Source organism: Trichosurus vulpecula, chromosome 4 (assembly GCF_011100635.1).
Source record: "Trichosurus vulpecula isolate mTriVul1 chromosome 4, mTriVul1.pri, whole genome shotgun sequence".
Taxonomy (NCBI): Eukaryota; Metazoa; Chordata; class Mammalia; order Diprotodontia; family Phalangeridae; genus Trichosurus; species Trichosurus vulpecula.
Genome location: NC_050576.1, coordinates 131,814,448 through 131,838,413, shown reverse-complemented (window position 1 = coordinate 131,838,413; position 23,966 = coordinate 131,814,448). Strand labels below are relative to the sequence as shown.

Sequence of the window (23,966 nt, the reverse complement as noted above, 5' to 3'; positions counted from 1 at the left end):
AGTTATTAGGGAAGGAATGAGATTCATTGAATTTAAAAGTTGTTTTTCCTCACTGTCTCCTGGTAGTCTTGAGGACTAACCCTTCATTTGGGTTTCCAGTAAGGTTGTTCTTCCAAGTTAGCTCTGACCATACTGTATGTCTGTCTCCCACTTCTGGTCTTCCTTCACAGGGTCAGGTACGGTTGTCCAAGAAAATGATCGATCCAGAGAAGCCGCAGCTGGGGATGATTGACCGGTGGTACCACCCGGACTGCTTCGTCAAATGCCGAGATGAACTGGGATTCCTGCCTCAGTACAGTGCTAGCCAGTTCAAAGGCTTCAGTATCCTGCAGCCAGAGGACAAGGAGACCCTCAAGAAACAGCTCCCAGCGGTCAAGACTGAAGGGTGGGTGAGGGAAGGGCACTGGAGAGCTGTAGTCATTGCAACAGCCCTGTGCTGTCCTGATTTTGTGAGGCCAATGATAGCAGCTGAGACCTGACTTTAAAGTCCAGAGAGTCAGGAGCAGAACCGAAGGAGAATGAAGTCATGCAAAGCATGATGTAAAGAGTATTTCCTCTCCCTCTTTTCCCCATCTTGTATAGCAGGTGTGCCTTCAATGTACTTCAGGAGCTTTTAGCGATCATCCAATCAATCATCAAACATTTAATTGGTTGATTCCTCTGTATTAAGCCCGAGACAGGAGGTGGGGCATCGTGTGAAGAACAGCAAAGGGGCTGCTAGACATAATGAGAGGATTGATAGCTAATAAAACTGGAGAGGTAGGATGGGCCAGACTGTTAAGAATTTTAAATGCCAAGCAGATGAGTTTATGTTTGATAGCCTGGTGCTCAGGAAAATCGCTTAGGCAGCTGTATGGAGGGTAGAATTGGTCCAAAGAGAGAATCAAAGTAGGGAGACCAATTGGGGTGTTGTTGCAGTAGTCCAGGCAAGAGGTGATAAGGGCGTAAATTTGGGGTAGTCTTCACATAAGTAGTGAGGAGAGGGCTCCCAGAAAAGAGAGCCTGGAGAGAAACATCAAGACATGGCGTTAATTGAATATATAGGATGAGGGAGTGAGTACTTGAAGATGGCCCTGAGGTTGCTAACTTGGGTGACTGGAAGGATGATAGTACCCCTGCAGAAATGAGGAGATTCAGAAGAAGTAAGTTTTTGCAAAACGAGAGCCACTTCATTCACTAGCCATTTTTATTTTTAGCGCCTTCTGTGGGCAAAGGGTTGTGCCAGCCAGCCACTTCTGATACAGATAGAGATAGCCAATCACAGATCCTGCTTTCAAGAAGCTTCATTCGTAATAGGGAGAGAAGACAGGCGAAAATAGCTGAAACAAAGAAGGGTAGGAGATATACTCAATGATCCACCATCCAGTGAGATTACTGGAAAGAAACCTCAACTGGTAAAAGTGGCAACAGTTTCCTTGCCAGGACAAAGACTTCCTAATTGTGCTCTGGCATTGTGCTGGGACTATATTATTATAGATTATTGTAATAGATTATCTCTGTCTATATTTCTATCTGCTTGATTGAACAGAGGCTGGGGAAAAGTGCACCCCAGACTGGAAGGTAAAACCTGGATTCTGGCCTCTGCTTCACCAGGGACCAAGCATCATTCTCCCTCCTCCTGCTTCCACGAATGTCATGAGAAAAGGGAGCTGCTGTCTGCTTGGGGGGAGGAGGTGGTGGTGATAGATTTAAAGGGTAAAACTGACTTTCCCAACGTGTGCAGAGTATAGCTATACAATGAAATTCGTGTAACAAAATCAGGCACAGGGGACAGCGTAACTCCTCCAGGCATCACCACTTCTTACAAAGGAACCCTGGTGTGTAGAAGTTTTTTAACATGTTTGTAAAATGGCATAAATGTGGAATTGATGTGCTCAGCCTCTGTGGCTCCTGTCGTGTTCGGAGATTATGCTGCTGATGTCGCTTAGGAATAGGTGTTAAAGCCAGGCTGGCATGATTTCATCCCTCAATTTCCATCAGTGTTTTGCACATAGTGTCATAGATCACCTGGAAAGAACCTTAGAGATCCTGTGCTCCCGCCCTCCCTATTTTGTGGAAGAGGAACCTGAAGCTAAAAGATGAGAGCTAATAGGCCTCTGGCCACATAGCAGTGAGACAACACTTGGAGCACTGCAGCATGCATCCTTTGTTCCCTCCTGGGGCAACATCTATAGCCTCTGAGTCTAGGTCCTTCCTTTTCCCTCTGTATGGTCTGTGGGTCAATCCTGACTCCCTCCCTGCCTGAAACTTCTTGTACCATGAGCTACTGTGTTTCACCAAACTTAACCAGGCTCTTTTCCTCCCTTTCTCTCCTTTCCCCTCGATCCTTAGATCATGGTCACCTATGGGGTGACTGACATCATGATGCTGACTAGCCCAGCCTTTTACAAGCTCACTGTCTGGCACTCAGTCCTCTTTCTTGGTCAACTTTTTGTAACTTAATTTTGCTTGCCGTGCATTGACATCACTGATGCAGGACTGTGAGTCCTTGTATCTGGGTGTTTTGTGACTTGAGCTTCCTAGTTTCTCTATGGCTTTTTGCAAATTATGGCTTTCTCCTCAGGGCATCTGGGAATACTAAAAGAAAATGCATCTATATTTTAATTTAGAAGTTGGTCTTGGCCAGGAAGGGTGGTGTTAAACATAGCAAACATTGATATAGGACTTCATTACACAGAATTTGAGTCCTCACAGCCGCCTTTTAGAGAAGTACTACAAGTGTTATTGGTCCCCTTTTATATAAGGAAACAGGCTGAGAGGTTAAGTGATCTGCCCACATCTGTTGTCTGAGGGGAGACTTGAACCCAGGTCTTTCCGACTCTAATACACTGTTCACTAACTAAAAGCTGACCATCACCACTGCACCCACACCCCCACCAGGAGAACCCAAAGATTGTCCGTGTGTCATGTGGAACAAGTAGGCCACTGCAGTCATGTGAGCTGGGGTTTAATGTTCTGCTTTTGGTTTTTTTCTCCCAAGGGCCTGTATCCCTTTCAGAAAGGAAAGGTAATGCTGTGGTTTGGAGGAGGCTCTCCTCTCATGTGTCTGTCTCTTTCAGGAAGAGGAAAGGAGATGAGGTAGATGGAGATGATGTAGCCAAGAAGAAGGCCAAGAAGGAAAAGGACAAAGAGACGAAGCAGGAGAAGCTCTTCAAGGTTAGCACATTTTATTTAATCCGTGGCTCCCTCTTTTCCTGTCCCTAAACGGTGGGTGGCAGTTTTCAATCTGACCATCCTCTTCTTTTTAGGAAAGCCTTCCAAGGAGAAGCAAGGCCTACTTTCCTTAGCCTAGGCCTGTCCCAATAGTGGGCCAGACACACTTGTGCTGTGGCCATGTGTCTGTTAGAGCAAGACTTGGATAAGGGGCACTTCTCAGCAAGCATGGAGTGGCTTCCACAGTCTGACTTGTGTCTGTCTACCCACCTGAGAAATGAGCTTCGCCATGTAAAGACCTCTTGCAGGGAGACATTTGAGGAGGAAGAGAAAGTTAGTCACTGTTATTGACCAGAACCAGGCACCATGGTTCCATTTTTAATTCTCTTGTCTGTCAAAGCATGTTAAGAAAGTCACCAGAAGGAGCTTCATGTGAGACTTGGATGTAGTGATGCTATGTCCCAACGTGTGTCATCTTGGTTACCAGCCTTCTTCGAGGCACCTGCTTGGCCTTTTCTGCATGGCAGTGAATGCTTATTCAGCCTCATGGCTCAAGGCCTAACAGAAGCAATGTTTTATCTGGATCACCTTTCATGGACTCTGAAGATCTTTTACTTGCCCAGTTATTTGCAGATTGTCTCCCCTATTAGAATGTGAACTCTTGGAGAGTAGGCACATAGTTAAGTCCTTAATCAAAGCTACTGACTGGGCTGACCAGTAGATTCCTAGAGTATGTCCGTGCTTATCACAGCACCTTAGCACATATTAGGTGCTTCATAAGTGCTTATTTCCTTCCTTTATACTCTTCAGTGCATCATAATGCATTGTCAGAACCCCCACCGCCATGGTCTTCAGATTAAGTGCAGTTTTAGTAGAAACTAGTAAGATAGACTAGCTGCTTAGGGATCTATAGGGATGGCTCCATGGGCATTCTGTTGGGGAATGCTAGGGGGTGTGGAGGGGGCAAGAAGTAGAAGAATGATTTGGGTAAAGAGTTTCTCATCAGTAGTTCCCTCTACCAAGAGAATCAGGGGTTCTATGCCTTCTCTCTTCCCCCCCCACCCCATTATCAGTTGAAGCCAAAGTAGGCATGTGACCCCAAGACTAGAACTTGGCCCAGTGATTTGCCTACCTTCTAACAGGGAGATCATTGAACAGGATCCACTACTAGTCCTTCAGGGATAGCAAGAAGCAAGTGTTCACAGTGGGTCTTTGTGTTGTCTTCTCTACTACAGACACAGACAGAGCTCATCTGGAGCATCAAAGATGAACTGAAGAAAGTTTGTTCTACAAATGACCTGAAAGAGCTGCTCATAGCTAACAAGCAAGAAGTGCCTTCTGGGGACTCTGCGGTGAGTAGACCACACCAGGTCTCCTTATCTCACCCAAGCTCAAAGTGCAGCCATTCTTCACCAGCCCTAGCTTAATACTGATTGGCATGGGAGCTAATGTAGTTGCTCTGGTTCTCTCCTTTCCTTATATAGCCTGGTGGGCATGCCCCCACCCCTCCTGGGGGCTCTTGGTGCTGACACCCAATGAGCCACAATTCTGCTTCAGCTCACAACTCCCACACTCAAGTGATCTATCAGCCTCAGCCTCCCCAGTAGCAGGTTGCACCATGCCTCTCTGCTCCCCTCATAATTAATACTTTTATTCACTTCAGTTCAAGCATTTACTGAGTCCAGGCACTCCACCAGGGATGAAACTTCCTGCCCTTAAGGAGCTTATATTCTACCTTTGATGATGTCTACATATTAACATCTGGCTTTGAATTGGATTTTTTTTTTATTTTATTGATTTTTTTTTTTCAACACGTGGGTGGCTGCTGCTGTCTACGCAAGTGTCAGACTGATATAGAAAGGGATCCCACACACACACATACACACACACACACACACACACACACACACACACACACACACTCTGACTTAGAAAACCATGAATTAACATTATCTGTGTTGTATTGTGAAGCACTGGAGAGTTTTGCTGACTGGCTAGGTTTGACACCCTTATCTATACCATAGAATATCTTAGGGTTCCCAAGTTGGTCTGAGAATGAGGCTGCTATTCTTGCTCAGGGGATGTCAGAAAGAGTGTAAAGGGGTCCATTTCCCATGATAGTAGGAGCCTCTTTGACCTTCAGACATATTACTGAGGGTCTGGTCCTTCGTGCACTTGTGCAGGAGTGAAGGGTAGAATTGCATAAATAACATTGCCCTTCGTCCCCAAAATGGAAGTTGACCCTATGCTTTCTTTTGTTCTGGGAATAAGGCAGTGTCAGTGATGTATATTCAGTATATTACCCATACGAATACTTTTATACACACACCCCAATATATGAATAGAAGGACCACTTTGGTGGGTATTTGTTCTGTCCCTCTGTACACCATCCTTTTTAGCCAAGGAATCGAGCCTTGGTGTTGTCCTGGACTCTTCACTCTCTCTCAATTGATATCCCATCACCTATCAGATGTTGCCATTTTACCTCCGATATTTCACAGTCTTCCCCTGCACTTTATTCACAGTTCCCACCCTATTTCAGTCCATAATCATTTCTCCTGTGAGTGCCTCCTAATTGGCCTCTCTACCTCAAGTACCTCCCCTCTCCAGTCATCCTTTGTTATACAGTTATCAGTAGGATTTTTCCTGAAGTGCCAGTGACGTTTTTGCACAATAAATTCCAATGGCTTCTTGTTGCCTCTAGAATCAAATATAGACTGAACTGAGGTTCAGCCTTTACAGCCTTTAATGTAACCGCAGTATACCTTTCCAACTTTATTTTGCATTATTCTCCCTCTTACACTCTGGTCCATGCAAGCTCTCCACCTTGCTGTCCTTAAACCAAACACTCCCATCTCCTAGATCCATGGCTTTTCACTGGCCCTCTCTTCATGCTCAGAATACACTCCCACTTCAGCTGCACTACTTAGGATCCCATGTTGATTTTAAAATTCAGTTCGAGCTTCACTGTCTACATGAAGCTTTTCCTGGTTCCCCCAGCTTCTAAAAAACTTTTTCATTGTATTTATTTTTTATATGTTTGTGTATTTGCTGTCTCCCCTGATAGGGTGTAAGTTACTTGAAGGTAGAGACTGTTTCATTTTTGTCTTCTATCCCTGGTGCTTTGCACAGAGCCTAAAATAGGTGCTTAATAAATGCTTATTGATTGTCCAAATCTTTCCAACTCATAGTAGACAGGTGTGTTTTTCTCTCTTCTCAACCCCCTCCATAGTTCTCTGACATGTCTGGGTTTGTTTGTTTCTTTTCTCGCTGAAGATATTGGACAGAGTAGCTGATGGGATGGCTTTTGGAGCTCTTCTTCCCTGTGAGGAGTGCAAGGGACAGTTTGTCTTCAAGAGCGATGCATACTACTGTAGTGGAGACATCACTGCCTGGACCAAGTGTGTCGCGAAGACACAGACTCCCAACCGGCAGGAGTGGATCATCCCCAAAGTAAGTGGGCAGACTTGGCATTTGAGGCCTGCAGAGGACTCATGGGCTCGCTCCTCAGCCCCCACTACTGAGGCCACTACACAGCAGATCCAGTGTCTTCTGTATGAGCCAGAGCATGGTTATCTTTTTTAACGTCATCTTTATTTCCCAGCATATCCCTTCCCCTGCATTACCCAGAATAAATCATAAGGAGCAAAGCAATTCAGCACAACTAAGCACTTCTCAACCACGTCTGACAGTGTACAGTGTGCCCCAGAAGTCTTAGTGTCATTTTAAGCTTTAATAGTCTCCTGTCCCTTCAAAGAAGGGAGGAGAAATTTTGATGTATCTCTCTTTTCAAGAACTAAGCTTGAACTACAATTTTTCAATCTTTTAAAGAGTTAGAGAGCTATTTTCCAAAGCGTTTCCAGCTTACATAAATCTCAGGCCCATTTTTGTATATCTCTAAATTCTCCTGGATACCATATGAAACGTCTTGTGTTTGCCTCCCAAACCTTCGTCTGAGAATATTTAATTGCCTTTTGTTGTCGTTCAGCCATGTCCAACTCTTCATGATTCCATGGACCGACTGTCCGTGGGGTTTTCTTAGCAAAGATACAAGAATGTATTTGCCATTTCCTTCTCCAGTTTTTGTGTGGACATGGTTTGAGTGACTTGCCTAGGGTCACGCAGCTAGTAACTGTGTGAAGTCAAATTGGAATTCTGGTCTTTCTGACTCCAGGCCCAGTGCTCTTATCCACTGTGCCACCTGGTTGCCTCCATTTAATCGCCCAGTTTTACTTACAGTGCAGGCCAAACTGCAGTGATCAAAAAGTTTGTGTTTTTTTTAATTAATGTAGTAGGAACATTAGAAAATTATTGCTTAATTCCTGGGATGAAGGGAATGAGTTTGGAAAATACACATTTTTTACTTTTTATTTTGTTTTTCACTTAACAAGCATTTATTTTTTTTTCCTCACATTTTTTCCTACCCCCATTGCGGAGGTGAGGGAAACCAAGAAAACAAAACCCTGCTAACAAATAGGCATAGTCAAGCAAAACAGATTGCCATGTTGGCCATATGCCTGTCTTATTCTGCATCTTGAGTCCATCTCTGTTTGAGGGTGAGAAGTGTTCATCGTCAGTCCTCTGTAGCAAAGGGAAAATATTAATGCTCTACTCTGCATTTATAGTTTCAAGTCTACCAGGAAAAAAAATTGTTTTAAATTACTATCCAAACATTTCTATCTTGAAGAGAGAGATACCCCAATTGGCATAGTTCCCCTACTCTTCCCCTATGCTCTCCACTGTGACTTTCTGTCTCAATACAATTTTAGGTAACAATTAAAGGAATCTTGAACCAAGAAAACATCAAAATACATGAAAATGCAGTTTGGGTTGGTTAGTTAGTTAACATTGCAGAATTACTGAGTAGTCACCTTTCCATTCCCTCCTAGACCACTCAGAAGGATTTGTGGGAGAGCAGTAGAGAGAGTCTTTTCTGAGTTGGAGCTGCAAGGGTGCCTCCATTTCCTCAGAATAGAAGACATTTGATAGGATCCTCTCTGAGTAGGGAAAGCAATGAAGTAAATTAGACCAAAGTTATTATTTGTTCAAAGGCTGGATACCCTCTTTAACCATTTCCCTAAGACAAAACTGTTTTACCTTGACTGGGACTTTTCCTTGGAGACTGGAAAGGACATTAGAAAAAAATATATTTCTTAATACAGTTTTACCGAAGCAGAGGTTCTAAACATGCTTCTCTATCTGGAATCATGGTTGGTCATGGTACTGATCCGAGTTCTTGTTTGTATTTACAGTGTTGTCATTGTATAAGTTATTCTTCAGGTTTTGTTCACTTCACTCTGCATCAGTTCATACAAGTCATCATTTCTTACAGCGCAATAGTATTCTGTTATATTCCTATGCCATGATTTATTCAGCTATTCCTCAGTTGATGGGCACCCCCTTTGTTTCTGTTGCTTTCCCCTTGCAAAAAAAAGAGCAGCTATAAATATTTATGCGTATATGGGTCCTTTTCCTCTTTCTGGTATGCTCAGTTTAGTTATGTTTGGGGGCATGGTTCCAAATTGTTTTGCAGAATGACTGGACCAATTCACAGCTCTGCCAACACTGCATTAATGTGCTTGTTTTCCTGCAACCCTTCCAACATTTGTCATGGAAACTAACAATTTGAAATATGGCAGTGACTTGGGTGAAGACGTGGGATATTCTCTTGTTCAGTTGACACACAGAGGAAAGGAATAGCTAATGCTTAGCACGGTGCCTGGCACATGGTAGGCTCACAATACACATTTATTGAATTAATGCCCAGGATACTAAATCAAAATTCAAAAAGGAAATTATAAAACTTAGGGGTCAATATAAAGTCTTGGCATTTGAGTTTAAAAATAAATGTACACATGCAGGAATGGTGAGACACACCTTAATAATTCATACCAGTAAAACTCGGGGGTTAATGAGGTGAATGGACTCGAGCTCAATATGAATCAGCAATGCCATGATGAGTAGAAAGCAAACTTAAAATCTGCATTGAGAATAATGACTGACGTATATGTGCTTTTACCCTTTGTAAAATGCTTCACACAATGTTATTTCAATTGATCTGCTCAACAACCCCAGGAGAGAGGTACTGCAGGCATTCTTATCCCTATTTTAGTTTAGTTGAGGTGACTTTTCTACAGCTGCCTCTTTAGGTCTATCAATTATAGGATAGTTCTCATTCTGCATTGATATGGAGAGTTTCATCTCTAGAAATTCCCCTACATGAGTCTGAAGCAACAAAAAAATACAGCTTTTAAAATCCTTCACTAAAGTAAAGACCAGTGACTCATTGGCATGTAGAGCATGAGCCCTGGCAGTCCCTACCACACTGAAAAGGCTTCAGTGATCAGACACATCTCACTTGGGAAGCAGTCCACCTAAGTTGGCACGGTGCCTCACCAGAAAGTTGAATATTTGGCCATGACAATTTACAAAGGCTAGTTTTAAGGTGCAGAGAGGTTGTGGCCTGCTTTGATGGAGAGGACACTTAGAATGATAAAATTATGGAGCTTTATAATGTTAAGTGTAATAAGTACTTGGGCAGATAGGTGGCACAGTGGATAGAGGGGCCTGAAATCAGGAAGACCTGAGCTCAGATCCAGCCTTTGACCCTAACTGTGTGACCCTGAGCAAGCCATTTAATCCTGTTTACTTCCGTTCTCTTGTCTGTAAAAATGAGCTAGAGAAGGAAATGGCAAACCACTCCAGTGTACCTTTGCCATGAAAACCCCAAATGAGATCATGAAGATCACATGACTGAACAGCAACAAAAAATAAGTGCTTAGAACAAAGGGAGGTAATAGTACCCCCCATACTCTGAGTTGGTCAGACATTATTGTATTGTGTTCTGGACACCAGGTTTTAAGACATAAATCAAAGAAAAGTCACCTACGTGGTGATCTTCAAACGTGTTAGGTGACCAGAGCCAGGACTAGGTGGTAGCCTACCTAAGGTACCAAAGGTCACCAGAAAGTGTCAGGGGTAAGATTTGAACTCAGGTTCTCTGACTCTACAGCCCTTTATTTGATTCTGCCTCCTATCTCTGTTCTGTATAATTGACTAGGGTTTTTCCAAGCAAATACTACTTTTTTTTTTAATTTAAAGACTATAGTAATAATTTAGTGAAATAAAGTCTGCTTCATCATATTACCCTCCAAGACAAAAGCCCCCATAGAAAAGATTTTCAGACATCAACAACAGCTGAGTGTTTCTAGGGTTTTCAGGGTGATGCTGGCTTCTGACCTCCTTAAACCTTTGTTCCATAGGAGTTCCGGGAAATCTCTTACCTCAAAAAATTTAAATGCAAAAAGCAAGACCGAGTGTTCCCCCCAGAAACTAATGCCCCAACTTCAAAACCACTCCCCTCATCAGTGGCAACTCCTCCCACTGTGAACTCCTCAGCCCCAGGTAAGTGGCTAGGGATCTAGCAGGGCGCCCGTGAGGCTCTTTTCTGAAACCCCAGCAAACCAACATGGTTTGGCCACCTGCAGGTTCCTTTATCATTTTTTTAAGTCTCATTTTTGTTGTTTTTTCATTTGCAACAGCTGGAAAGGGGCTGAGGGGGAGCCTGTATGTAAGGTTTATGTTGGCCCAAAGTAGGGGGCCTTAATCCCCTTTGGTCTAGTTAATGAGGAGCCTTGTCCGTTACAGAGGTCTTTCTACTTCTCTTGCTTCTCAGGATACTCTGCTAACTCCTTTTCCTCTTCCCTTCAGGTGATTTTCTTCTCTCCCTACCCCTGCCCCCTTTCCAAGAGGTATCAAAAGATCACATGAAGTTTTTTTTTAATTGTCATTCGGATAAAACATAAGCTCCATGAGGGTATAACTTTACAACCAGGGAGCAGCACACATTAGGTGTTTAATAAATGCTTGTTGATTGTCAGATTCTAGAGACCTTGTGGTGCCTCCTGAGGCCTTTGGCTTATGTAGTTTGGAGTCCAAAGCTTCCTGCTGACGTTTTCAGAAAAACAGGGTACTGTTTGGTCTTTTCCTCAGGGAAGGTCTTCTGGGACCCAGGGATTCTTTTGGAGGAAGCAAAAGCTGTCAAGGCCAAGTTGGTTGTATATTGGTATTGGTGAGAGATGCCAGGAACACAGGCAGTGATTAGAAGACCAATGTCAAGTGGAGCTAATCCTTAAATTAACAGCTGCTTTATCTACCCAGTGGATATTGGCGGTTTTTCTTCGGTTGATTAGAGCTCAGTGTTGGTAGAGTCATCTGCCTCGGCCTGTCTCTGTAGCGTGATGGTATTTCTGAAGGTGCTTTTCAAATGTAAAGCACTATACAAGTGCTAGCTGCTCTTAACTACTATCATCTTCCTCGTCATAATTAATGAGTTTTCCCTGGAGACCAGTGTTGCCTATTCCAGAAGTACCTTAATCTCCCTTTAACAAAACACAGCTATCCCAGCCTGTGCCAGATCTCCCCGCCTTCTCACCGCCCAACCCTCCCCCCCCCACCCCCCCAGTAGGTAGCCTTTGGGGTAGAATCTGGAAGCCTAAGTCTCCATGGCCTCTGTCTGTTCCTTTTCTCTGTTTCTGCTTCTCAGAACTGGTGATCCCTTAAACAGGCAGCATCTGTTTTCTTACTATGACTTAACTCTTTCCAACTAGAATCTTTTCATTCCCAGATTATTAGCTCTGATGAAGAGGGCGATGTTCATGGCCTACATAAAGCTGGGCTGGTATGAGGCTCCCCCTATTTTCCACGCTGTCTGATTTCTCTCCCATATTCTCTCTCCCCCGCCTGACTCCCCTGAGCAGTTGTAGTGTCATCTCTGCTTGATAGTTGTGTTTCTTTCCATCATAGACAAGCCATTGTCCAGCATGAAGATTCTGACTCTGGGGAAGCTCTCCAGAAACAAGGATGAAATGAAAGCCACAATAGAAGAACTTGGGGGGAAGCTGACAGGGACGGCGAACAAAGCTTCCCTCTGCATTAGCACAAAAAGTGAGTTTGTCTGTGTGACTGTGCTTGTATTTCTAGAGCCCCTGGAACACCTGGTCTCGAGAAGGGAGAGCTTTTACCAAAGCATTGTGTATTATGGAGCGCCACACAGGGCTAGGTTCTGCAGAAAAAGTGAGCCTTGGTCCTGCTTTTAGAGAGCTGACAATCTAATTAGAAAACTAAAACTAAGGTACATGAAACAATTACAGGGCAAACAGGCAGACCTCACCTTCCTCCATCTTTAGTTCCTGATAACCAAGGCCCTGTGACATTACTCAGCAGCATTGGGGTTTCCTGGGCTAGAAGAATCCTCTCCACTCCTCACACCGTCCCCTTGAAATTGTTCCTTTTAATGTTTTGCCTAAAGAGTAGAGAGGTAATGAGTGAGCCCAGGTGAATGAAGACCCAAAGGGTAAGTGGCAGGAAGGAAAACATATGGCTGGTGTTCATGCATATCATTTCCTGAGTGTGCTGTTGTTAACAGCTGGCATGGTTATGGAAGCCGTGTGGGTAAATTTCCTGTTTCCTGGACTTAAATATTAATATGGAGTTGTTTATTTTCCCTGGATGCAGGCCACATGGGAAATAAGGTTGTGTATACTTACTGCCTGGTCCAAGGAATTGAATTTTCTCAAGTTTGAACCTAAAGAATACAATATGACTTTAAATATGACTTTTCTATAAATAGATGGAAGGCTAAACCACAGTGTGTAGAAGGGGCATACTTCAGGTGTAAAGCAAGAGCACAGAATTTTGACCTTTTCACTAGTTCCCAGTCAGGAAGAGACGGCTGTGAGTTTGAACACAGCAAGAAGACAGGTGAAAAATTGCCAATCTAAATCTTCTATCTTTCTAAATCACTTCTTTGAGGGATTATTTTGCCTTCTTTATTTAACACTGAGATGGGCAAAGAACAGGGAAGAGCCTAGAACAGGACAAAGTGACAGAGCTAATTCACTGTGCTGTCATTCCCAGTATTCCAGGGGATTAATGAAGGAAGAACCAGCTTCTCCATCTGCCCCAGCTCTCCCTGGGAACTTCTGTAGCAGGGGTCTCATTGGGAGTCTGATAAAGCCTCTGAGCCTGGTTTTGGGGCGATCTTTTTGTTTTTGTGTTTAAGTTCATGGACCCTAGGTAACAGCACCTGCTGAGATTTTTTTTAACTTCATTAAGTGCTTAGTAAATGTTACAGAATCATAAATGTAAAGCCAGGAGTTAACTCTGAGGCCATCTAGTTCAACTCTCATTTTACAGATGATGAAACTGAGAGGTCAAGTGATTTGTCCAAGGTCTTACATTATTGTTGATTTTTCGGTGTAACTGTCTCTCTTCTTAGGAGGAGGGACCACCTTTTACATATTCTTCCCCCATTTTCCACAAAACCTCACATGGTATCTTGCCCATAGTTAGGTGAAGGTTGGATGACACAAAAAGAACTTGTCAAATTAGAAAAATAATTTAGGCAGGACTGTAGTTGTAATAGTAGTATAGAAGGAAAGGAGAGAAGAGAAGGTGGGAGAAAAGGATTAAGATTTTAACCAAGTGAAAAAAAGAGGACCTAAGAACCTCCTCCCTCATTTTACAGCTTTCTGATTCAGCCCTAGGGAGATTGACTTGTCCAAGGTCATACAGGTAGCAGGCGGCGATGGCAAGATTTGAACCCTGATCCTCAGATTCCAGCACCTGTGCCCTTACTGTCATACAATGTTGTTTATATTTTCCTTGGAATAATGTGCCTTTATCAAACACATGTAGTTTTGAATTTTGATCTCAACTAGCTTCTCATCTGTTTGAACAGAGGAGGTTGAGAAGATGAATAAGAAGATGGAAGAGGTCAAAGAAGCCAATGTACGCGTAGTATCGGAGGATTTTCTCCAAGATGTCTCTGCTTCCAGCAAGAGCCTCCAGGAGCTTCTCTCTCTGCACACCTTGTCCTCCTGGGGCGCTGAAGTGAAGCAAGAACCTGTTGAAGTGAAACCAGGAGGGAAGTCAGGTGTCTCTTCCAAGAAGAGCAAGGGTCAAGTTAAGGAGGAGGAAGGTAAACTCAGATCAAGGCTTCCTCTGGGTCCTGCCCCAACACTGGCTTAGCTTGGCTCTCCTGGTGTCTAGGTCCATGGCAGTTTGCTGCTCTACTGGCTTCTCAATTTATGCACTTAATTGCAGGGTTTTCTTATACTTGGCCTAGTGCCACCCAGCTGGGTCAAGATATGTTATTTACCTAGTACCGATCTACCATCATATAATTTGAGAGTTGGAAGGTACCTCAGCAGCCATACAGTCCAGCCCATACTAGAAAAGGTATCCCTACTACAGCATACCCAACACGTGGTTGACCAGCCTCTTGAAGACCTCCAAGGAGTAAGAATTCACCTCCACTTGAAGCAGCCCACTCCACTTTGAGATGGCTCACATTGTTAAAAAGTGGCATCAGATGTGAATTTATCACTGTGCTGTGTACTTTCTCTCTATTCGTTGCGGCTGGTTCTGCCCTTTGTGGCCAAACAGAGCAAGTCTGAAGTCTGCTCTCCCTTCTCCCTGAGCCTTCTTCCCTCCAGCCTGCTCATGTCCAGTGTCCTTCACAGTCTTGGTTGCCCTCCTCTGCACACTCACCAGCTCATCCACATCCTTCTCAGGAATTTGCTTTCATGTTAATGATGCTGTGGCTCATTTTTAATAAGGTCAGGGACGGTTTAGGCACTGCCTTTTCCTAAAGCAGCCCCTCACTCAATACCTTTCTGTCTCTCCTTTGCAGGGACCAACAAATCGGAAAAGAAAATGAAATTAACACTGAAAGGTGGAGCAGCTGTGGATCCTGATTCTGGTGAGAGAAACTTAGAGGGCAGCAGAGCAGTCTTCAAGGGTTTTGATGTAGTGTTAGAGGAGGGAGGAATCTAAAAAGATCACCTGAGAAATTATTGACTTTTGTGAATATGTGGTTATCTAACATTGTCTTTATTTTCCTCCCCCCATTCCTCAGTAAGCATATAGGATAAATATTGAATTGTAAGTTGGCCTAATTGAATTTAGTCAGCATCTCAGCTCTTTAGAGTGTCCTGCCTAGAATTCCCCCTCTTCCCCTTTCTTAGAGTACATCCTTAATCCTACATGGCAAAGGAGAAGTTTAGTGTGGTAGGAGTCCAAAGGAACTGGATTCAAATCCTAGCTCTCCCATTTACTTCTTAGGCTCTGGGCAAGTCACTTTTATGTTCTCTGGGTGTCCATTTTGTTTCTTCATCTGTAAATTTGCAGGGGGGTGGCGGGGTGGGGTTGGACTGGATGGCGAATGGCTTCTTGAGGTCCAGTCCAGCTCTGAATATGTGATTATTTCAAAAACAGCTTCTAGAACTGAGTATTTTGCCTCTTTGATCAGGGCTCGAGGACTCGGCTCATGTACTTGAAAAAAATGGAAAAATCTTCAGTGCCACCCTTGGCCTTGTGGACATTGTCAAAGGCACCAACTCATATTATAAACTGCAGCTCCTGGAAGATGATCGAGAAATCAGGTGGGTTCTTGGGGCAGGGTTGAGCATGGCTTAGAGCAGTTTTTGGAGTGCTAGGTTCAACGAGTGTTTCACAGAAACAGAATCTGGGAGTTGAAAGTGCCATCAGAGGCGCCCACCTGAACCAAGAGTCCTTCTACAGTGTCCCCCAAGAAGTGGTCATCCAGCCTCATCTCCACTTGAGGACCTCCAGTGAGAAGGAATCTATTCAGTTTGAGGGCAATTCTTAACAGCTAGGAAGCTTTTCCTTCGATCAAGCCTGAACATTCTTCTCTGAAGCATCTGTTCTTTGTTTCTAGTTCTGCCTCCTGAGCCCAAGGAGAACAAATATGATTGATTCCTTTTCCATATGTCAGAACTTCAAAAACTTGAAGACATCTGTTATTCCCTTCCTGATACCTTTTCTGGCTAAACATCTACACTTCAGTCAGTTTATCCATACATTCTTGTCCTGTGGAGTTTTTGTCCATGAGTCCTTTCCCATGTTCCTGGAGGCCTTCCTCTACAAATTTTAATATTAATGATGTAGGACTGTCCATTTACTAATAATCACCAGCATTTATATAATGCTTAAGGCTTGCAAAGCCTTTGCTTCATAAGTACTAACTTCATCTTCATAACAACCCTGAAAGGTAGGTGCTATTTTCATTCTCATTTTACAAATGCAGAAACTGAGGCAGACAGCGGTTAAATGACTTGTCCAAGGTCCCACAGCTAGTAAGTCTGGAGCCACATTTTTTTTTTTTACTGGGCAGCTGCCTGAATGGCTGCTTTATTTATTTATTCACTTATTCATTTATTTATTTATTTATTTAATTTTATTTTTATTTTTAGTTTACAACATACGGTTCTACATAATTTTGAGTTCCAGATTTTCTCCCCTCCTTCCCCCCTCCCTCCCCAAGACGGCATGGAATCTCATAGCTACCACGAATGACTTCGCGTTGAATTAATTTATACACTAGTCAAGTTGTGGAGAAGAATTACGACCAATGGAATTAATAATGAGAAAGAAGAAACAGAACCAAAAAAGAAAAAAACAACAACAACCCAAAAACAAAAGAGAGGAGAAAAAGGCGAGCATGGAGTGTGCCTCAATCTGCATTCAAACTTCATAGTTCTTTCTCTGGATGTAGATAGCGTTCTCCATCATGAGTCCTTTGGAGTTTGCCTGCACCTTGTGTTGCTGAGAAGAGCGAAGTCTGTCAGGGTTGGTCCTCACGGAATCCATGTATCTATGGTTGTGTACAGTGTTCTCCTGGCTCTGCTCCGCTCACTCAGCATTATGTCATGTAGGTTTTTCCAGGTTGTTATGAAGTCCATATCATCCCCATTTCTTATGGCACAATAGTATTCCATTACCTTCATATACCACAGCTTGTTCAGCCATTCCCCAATTGATGGGTATCCCTTTGATTTCCAATTCTTGACTACCACAAAGAGAGCCGCTATAAATATCCTTGTACATATGGGTCCTTTTCCCGCTTGTGTGATTTCTTTGGGATACAACCCTAGAAGTGGTATTGCTGGGTCAAAGGGTATGAACATTTTTATAGCCCTTTGGGCATAGTTCCAAATTGCTCTCCAAAATGGCTGGATCATCTCACAACTCCACAAGCAATGTAACAATGTTCCAATTTCCCCACATCCTTTCCAGCATTTATCATTATCCTGTTCTGTTATTTTAGCCAATCTGACAGGGGAGATGTGGTATCTAAGAGTTGTTTTGATTTGCATTTCTCTAATCAGTAGTGATTTAGAGCATTTTTTCATATGCCTATAGATAGCTTTAATTTCTTCCTCTGAAAACTGCCTGTTCATATCCTTTGACCATTTCTCAATTGGGGAATGGCTTGTATTCCTATATATTTGGCTCAGTTCCCTGTGTATTTTAGAAATGAGGCTGAGGCCACATTTGAATTCAGGTATGCCTGACTCCAGGCCCAGTCCTTTATCCACTGTGACACCTCTAACTGCATGATTGGCCCATTTCTTTTTCCAACCTTGCATTTCTTGGGGTGATATCTTCTATGATTTTTTTTTTTCAGTAATCACTGTTGGTTAATGTGCTACCTTCTGGGTCACTGCAGATTAGATTCTTTGACAGTGTTCTTTCTTTTGTACCATCACCAGAATTTTTCAGTGTTGAAATGATGGGCTCATAATTTGGAACTTTGCCCAAAGAGCTATAAAAGTGTGTATTCCTTTGATCTACCAATACCACCACCAGGTCTGTATCCTAAAGAGATAGTAAAAATGGGAAAAGGGCCCACGTGTACAAAAATATTTATAGCAGCTCTTTTTTGTGGTGACCAAGAATTAGAAATTGAGGGGATGTTCATCAACTGGGGAATGGCTGAACAAGTTATGGTATATGAACGTAATGGAATACTATTGTGCTATAAGAAATGATGGGCAGGTGGACTTCAGAAAAACCTGGAAAAACTTACATGAATTGATGGAGTAAAATGAGCAGAACCAGGAGAACATTGTATGCAGTAACAGCAACATTGTGCAGTGATCAGCTTTGATAGACTTAGCTCTTCTCAGCAGTGCAAGGATCTAAGACAATTACAATAGACTCGTGATGTTTGAAAATGCTGTCCACAGCCAGAGAAAGAGTTATGGAGTCTGAATGCAGATTGAAGCATACTATTTTCACCTTGTTTCTGTTTTTTCTTTCTCTTGGTTTTTCTCTTTTGTTGTGATTCTTCTTTCACAACATGACTACTGTGGAATTATGTTTGTGCATGGATAGCCTATATTAAATTGCTTGCCCTCTTGGGGAAGAGGAAGGGAGGGAACTCAATGTTTTATAAAAGTAAATGTTGAAAACTTTACGTGTAATTGGAAAAAAAAATACTATTTAAAAAAAATTAAAAAGGAAAAAATGGTGGGTCCATCGCACTTGATTGGTTGCAGAGCTGGATATTGAGCCCAGGTCTTCTGACCCCAAATCTAGTGTTCCACACCATCTCCACAAATGGTTTCTACACCAAAATAACCCTTCTTTAGAGGGTAGGAATTTTTTCTCTCTTCCAATTGTGAGTCATGAGAAAGCTCCATGGGCCAGAAAGGATAAGAGTTAACAAGTTCCAAGTACAACTGTTGAGGGCCAGGAGCAAACTGGGTTCAACTTTCCTTCCTCTGGGGGGGGGCAGGGAAGGGGGAGTGCACATGCCGGTATCAGGGATCACACAGACTACTTTGGGGTAGGGTTGATAGGGGAGCTCTCCTAGTAGTCAGGAATGGCATTTTTAAGAAGTCCTTAGGCCACCCTGACACAAATGGAAATTTAACTCCTTTGTTCTCTCTGTAAGCAGCCCATCCTAAACACAGCTTACTGTTACCTTGAATAGAGCATTTTAGGGGGTGTAAAGAGCTCGTGAATTTTCCTAAACTTTAGATTGTCCTTGGGTGTTTTTTTTGTTGCTGCTGTTCAGTAAAGTTTCTTTGGAAAGTCATTTCCCCTCAGTACATGCAACTAAAATCTAGACCTTTTGACTTGGTTTTTTCTCCTCCTCCATGTTCCCTGCCCCTCACTCCAGGTACTGGATATTTAGATCTTGGGGTCGAGTAGGCACTGTGATTGGCAGCAATAAATTGGAACAGATGTCATCCAGGGAAGATGCCATTGATCATTTTTTGAAGTTATATGAGGAGAAAACAGGCAACTCCTGGCATTCCAGCAACTTCACTAAATATCCTAAGAAGTTCTACCCCCTGGAGATCGACTACGGGCAGGTAATCATCTAATATCCTTCCATCAGAAATAGTATGCCCTTCCTAGAGCCAGTGAGGGAAGGTCTTTGCTTTAAAATTTTATAGGAAGAGATATGGAAAGGAAAGCGTGGACAAGAATATAAATCATTGGAAAGTGACATCCCTAAAAGTGGTCAGTGAGGCATAGTTCTAGACCCCAACCAACTTTACAAATTAGAAGAAAACAACTGTCCAGTTCATAGTCCCGATAGAGAACTAAGCAGTCTGTCTGCCAGATTCCCTGACTTAACTAGAAGTCATAAATTTAAATCTAATGCTGGTCCCTGGTTCACAAGGCCTTAAAAGTGCTTTTGTTCTCTTGCTTTCCAAAAAAGAGAGGAAAGAAAATCCTAAATTGGTGTATTGGGTCTCTTAATAGAGTGCCCCAGTGGTTGAAGATTGAGTATTCTTCTGTACCTCTCTATTTCTACTGGAGAGCTCTTAGCATTTCTTAAGGGCTTTTTGTTTTTATTTAAACATGTTTGTCTTTTTTTAAATCATTCATTAAAAACCCTTTCTATTGGCTGTGAGACCTTGGACAAAGCCTTAGTACCTCCAGGCAAATGCTCTAAGACTCTTCAAACTACTAGTGCAGTTGCTCCTTACTGTGACCCTGGTTGGGGAGATGGGGTCCCTACACCAAGAAAATTGAAGGTCTGATGAATGAGGGGGAAAGCCACTTGAGAATTGCAGATTGGTACCATTAGGACCTTCTTAGAGCATTTTCTCCTTGCCCTTTAATCAGTTATCCAAAACCTATAGTGATCATTCCAATGTAAACATTAGAGTATAATGTCCTTGAAGGCCAGGATTATTTTTGCCAGCTGAACCCAGTGTAGATAGATGTTACTGGTTTGGAGTTTATAACGTATTGAGGTCTATTTCTTTCCCTGCTTTCAATGATTTTTCCTTCTGGTTTCCCTACCCCTCCCCCAGGATGAAGAGGCTGTGAAGAAGCTGACTGTCAGTGCTGGCACCAAGTCAAAACTCCCCAAACCAGTTCAGAACCTCATCAAGATGATCTTTGATGTGGAGAGCATGAAAAAAGCCATGGTGGAATTCGAGGTTGTTATATATTGTTAATTTTGGCCAGCCCATTTGCTAACAGTGTTAAATGGGATGAGGGGCTGCTGAGATAGTGGACAGAAGACAAGCCTTTACCTGGCTTCAAGGCCTGCTGCTGGTCCTTACTGGTCACTTCCCCCTCCTAGTATATAAGGCAGTTCTAACAGTAAGGGAAGGTTTTGGTGAAGGGAGCTTCCTCATCTGAAAGTTACTTTTAGACTGAAATCACAGGTCCAGGGTCAGTCCTGTATTAGTGAGCTTCCTTTTAGGAAGGAATGAAGCAAAATGGAGCTTTGCTTATCTTGCCTTCCTTTAGATACAGGAACTATGAATCTTTCGTCTGTATAGGCTAATGTATTTCCCCGCAGAGGGTAGTTTTAATATGAAACTATATTGATGACAGATGTTTTAAGCTTCTTGGAGACCCTTGAGTTCCTCAGTGCCTTCCCTTTTACCCCCCTCCCCCTTTCTATTTTTTTTCTTTCAGAAATAAAAAATTACTCTTTCTTTGGCTCCAGTTTGTATGGGAGAAGAGCTTAGTCTATTTGCTATTAAAGAGAATCACTAGTCTAAATTGTAGATTAGATCATCGTTGAGAATAGCCAGTCACACATTTATTCCCTTCCCCCTTCAAAAAAAGTAACAGTTTAGGCCAACTGAATAGAAAAGGTGGTTTTAATTTCTTTAGTGATGTGTCTTCCCTGCACACTGTGAACTGATTTGTGTATTAGCTTATTGAGATGGGTATTTACAGGGTGGAACTGAAAATGTCACCTTTGTTAGAGGAATTACTCTCTTCCTGGATCCCACTCTTTCCCCTCAAGTAAGAGGAGGAAGGAGTCTGTCTTTGCTTCAAGGTAGAAACTGAGCAACGTCTCTCTTCTGCTCCTGTCATTGGATGTTTGACATTGCCCTTGGCAAATTCAGCCTATTTGGCTTCACCTTAAGAGATAGAACATAGCTATGTTACTTTGGTTTATCTCTGCTCCTTTGTTTCCTCACTGTAAAATTAGAATGTAAATAATATATTAGATCTACATCTAAGGTCCCTTCAGACTCTTTAGATTCTATGATCATAACTCTGATTTTGTCGTCACAGTCACATAGCCTGGACCATGCTCCAAGTTCTTCTCCATTAGTGATAAAGATGCATATTACCCATCTGGCAGAGAATCATGGGCTTAAGTTACAGGATGACACATAAATTTTTATACCTGACCAACATGGGGATTTGTTTTTCTTGACTTTGCAAGAAAAATCAAAACAGTGATTTTGTTTTTCCTTCTCGTGGGGAAGGAGGTAGAAATAAGAGCTGGGTGAAATAATCGCTTGTTAATTTTGAAGGGGGAATAATTTAAAAAGCAAAATAAAACCTCAATAACCAGGTCTTTTCCAGAGGCATTGAAGGAGCCACAGTTTGGTTGACTCCAGATTTAACATTTGATGAAAATGATCATGTCCCTTTCTGTTGATAGTAATTTCTTTCAGACAACTTGGAGGCTTTTAGTTGTCCCCAAAGCAAATGATGAACAGCGGTGTCCTTTTTTACAGACCTTAGGACTAGTTCTATTGATTTGACACGTTGAATTTATAGCCATATTCTTTGTTTCTGGTAATAGACGTTCTATCAAACATACGGTATGTTAGTATCTGTCTCTCCACTCCAGCTGGAAAATTCAACTCAGAGGTGTGTCACTGAAAGAGTTATTGGTATCATCCCATAGCATTTTAGGGAAACTCACTTGTAATGGAATGACTCTCTCATCAGATTGACCTTCAGAAGATGCCACTGGGAAAGCTGAGCAAGAGGCAGATCCAGAATGCATATTCAATCCTCAGCGAGGTCCAGCAGGTAAGCATGAAGCATAGTACCATCACATACCACTGTACTCTCTCTCCCCTTTCATTCACCTTCACTTCTTCAAGACATAGGAAGCATTTTATTAGTCACTCGAGGCTTCCATTTAGCCACATCTTTATAGAAGTCAGGCTTTAATTTGGAGCAGGAAAGGAGTAGTGAGAGTTTAACTTTTTAAGAATTTTCTCAGTTAATTTATTTCAAGAAAGTTGCTATTAAGATGAAATTCAAGAGAAAGGAAAAATAATTGTAAGAAATTTGGTAAACCTTTTTTTTTTTAAGTTAAAAACTTAATGGAGATTTTCATTTTCCCAGCCCATAAAAATGTTGGGTTTTTGCATAGGATGTCCTTTTTTTTTAAATGCACCATAAAAGACTTCCCATCATAGCCTTGACTTAGAGTTTGCCAATTCAACTGTGCCTTTGTCTCCACTCTTGGATTCCTTTCTCCCTTGTCCTGCCGCTCTTGGCACCCTGCCCATCCTCAGCCCTGGATCACTGTTGCCATCTGCCCTCTCTAGTCCTACTCCTGTGCTATCAAATACCATTGGAGGGTATCACATAACCATGCCAACTGGATCAGTTACAAATTTATGTGAGCTAATCTCAACTGGGCTCTCAGAGCTACTCAGAAACCTTTTTATTCTTCTCTGTTGACTTTCTGTCACCATTCCAAATAGTTCCAGAGCTTTTCTCTCCTCAGCCTACCCCACCCTCCCTCAGTTTCTAATCTTGCCTTCTGCTTTACTGAGAAAACAGCAACATCATGTATTCCTCCTAGTCTGCATCTTAAACTCCTCTATAGATTCCCCATATATTCACCCATTCTCTTCTCCTTTGTGGCAGCCTCTGAGGAAAAGATGGCCATTTCTTTGTCAAGGCCAGTTGATGATCTTACCTCTTAAACTTCTCCCTCTTCTAGACTTCCCTGTTTCTGTTCCAGGCACAGCTACTTTTCTTGTTTGTAACCACAGTCGTCTGTGACTCATCCCTCTCCCCCACCAGCATGTCTGCATTCCTCATATCTCACCCAACCCCCTAGCTCAGGCTGTCATCACCCCTCATCTCCTGTAATAATGCCAGTCTCTCCCTTCTCTGGTCCATCTTCAATACAGCCTAGATAATATATCACTAAAACAATGGCCTGACCATATCACTCCCCCTGCTCAAAAAATTTAGTTGTTCCCCTTTGCTGCTAAAATAAAAAAAACTCCTCAGTTTAGCATTTAAGACCCATGACAGTCTGACTCCCACCTACCTTTCCAGACTTAACTAACTATTCATGCTCCCTGCGTTCAGCTGAACTGAACTACTTACTGGCTTCTTCATGAATGTGACATTCCCTCTTCCACCTCTGCATCCACACAAGCTGTCTCCATTCTCTCCCACCCTCCTAGGAAAGAACAAATCCTCCTTATCTCTCAGAATCTTTGCTTTTCCTTCAAGGATCAATTTCCGATCTCCCAAGTTGTTACTGCTCTCTCCTCTTTTAAATTACCTTGTGTTTAGCTACCTGTACATTTTATGTGTTCCAGGAGAGTGGAAGCTCCTTGGGGGCAGGAACTGTTTTCATTTTTTTGTCTTTGTATCGCAGCACCTAGTTCAGTGCCTTGCCTGTGATGTGTTAAGTGCTTAGTGGGTGGTGGTTGAGCTGAACTAAAGGTGGAAAATACAGCTTGCAATTA

General features: G+C 42.6%; 1 protein-coding gene across 1 annotated transcript in view; it reads left to right on the top strand.

Moving 5' to 3' along the window:
• PARP1 (poly(ADP-ribose) polymerase 1) overlaps positions 1 to 23,966 on the top strand; it is a 50,151-nt gene that overhangs the window by 14,540 nt on the left and 11,645 nt on the right. Inside the window, exons 4-15 of the mRNA XM_036755099.1 lie at positions 171 to 385; positions 3,060 to 3,156; positions 4,389 to 4,505; positions 6,430 to 6,606; positions 10,416 to 10,557; positions 11,959 to 12,099; positions 13,895 to 14,134; positions 14,849 to 14,917; positions 15,467 to 15,599; positions 19,145 to 19,340; positions 20,295 to 20,423; positions 22,192 to 22,275. Coding sequence (XP_036610994.1) covers positions 171 to 385; positions 3,060 to 3,156; positions 4,389 to 4,505; positions 6,430 to 6,606; positions 10,416 to 10,557; positions 11,959 to 12,099; positions 13,895 to 14,134; positions 14,849 to 14,917; positions 15,467 to 15,599; positions 19,145 to 19,340; positions 20,295 to 20,423; positions 22,192 to 22,275 — 1,740 coding nt within the window. The remainder of the gene's footprint in view (positions 1 to 170; positions 386 to 3,059; positions 3,157 to 4,388; positions 4,506 to 6,429; positions 6,607 to 10,415; positions 10,558 to 11,958; positions 12,100 to 13,894; positions 14,135 to 14,848; positions 14,918 to 15,466; positions 15,600 to 19,144; positions 19,341 to 20,294; positions 20,424 to 22,191; positions 22,276 to 23,966) is intronic.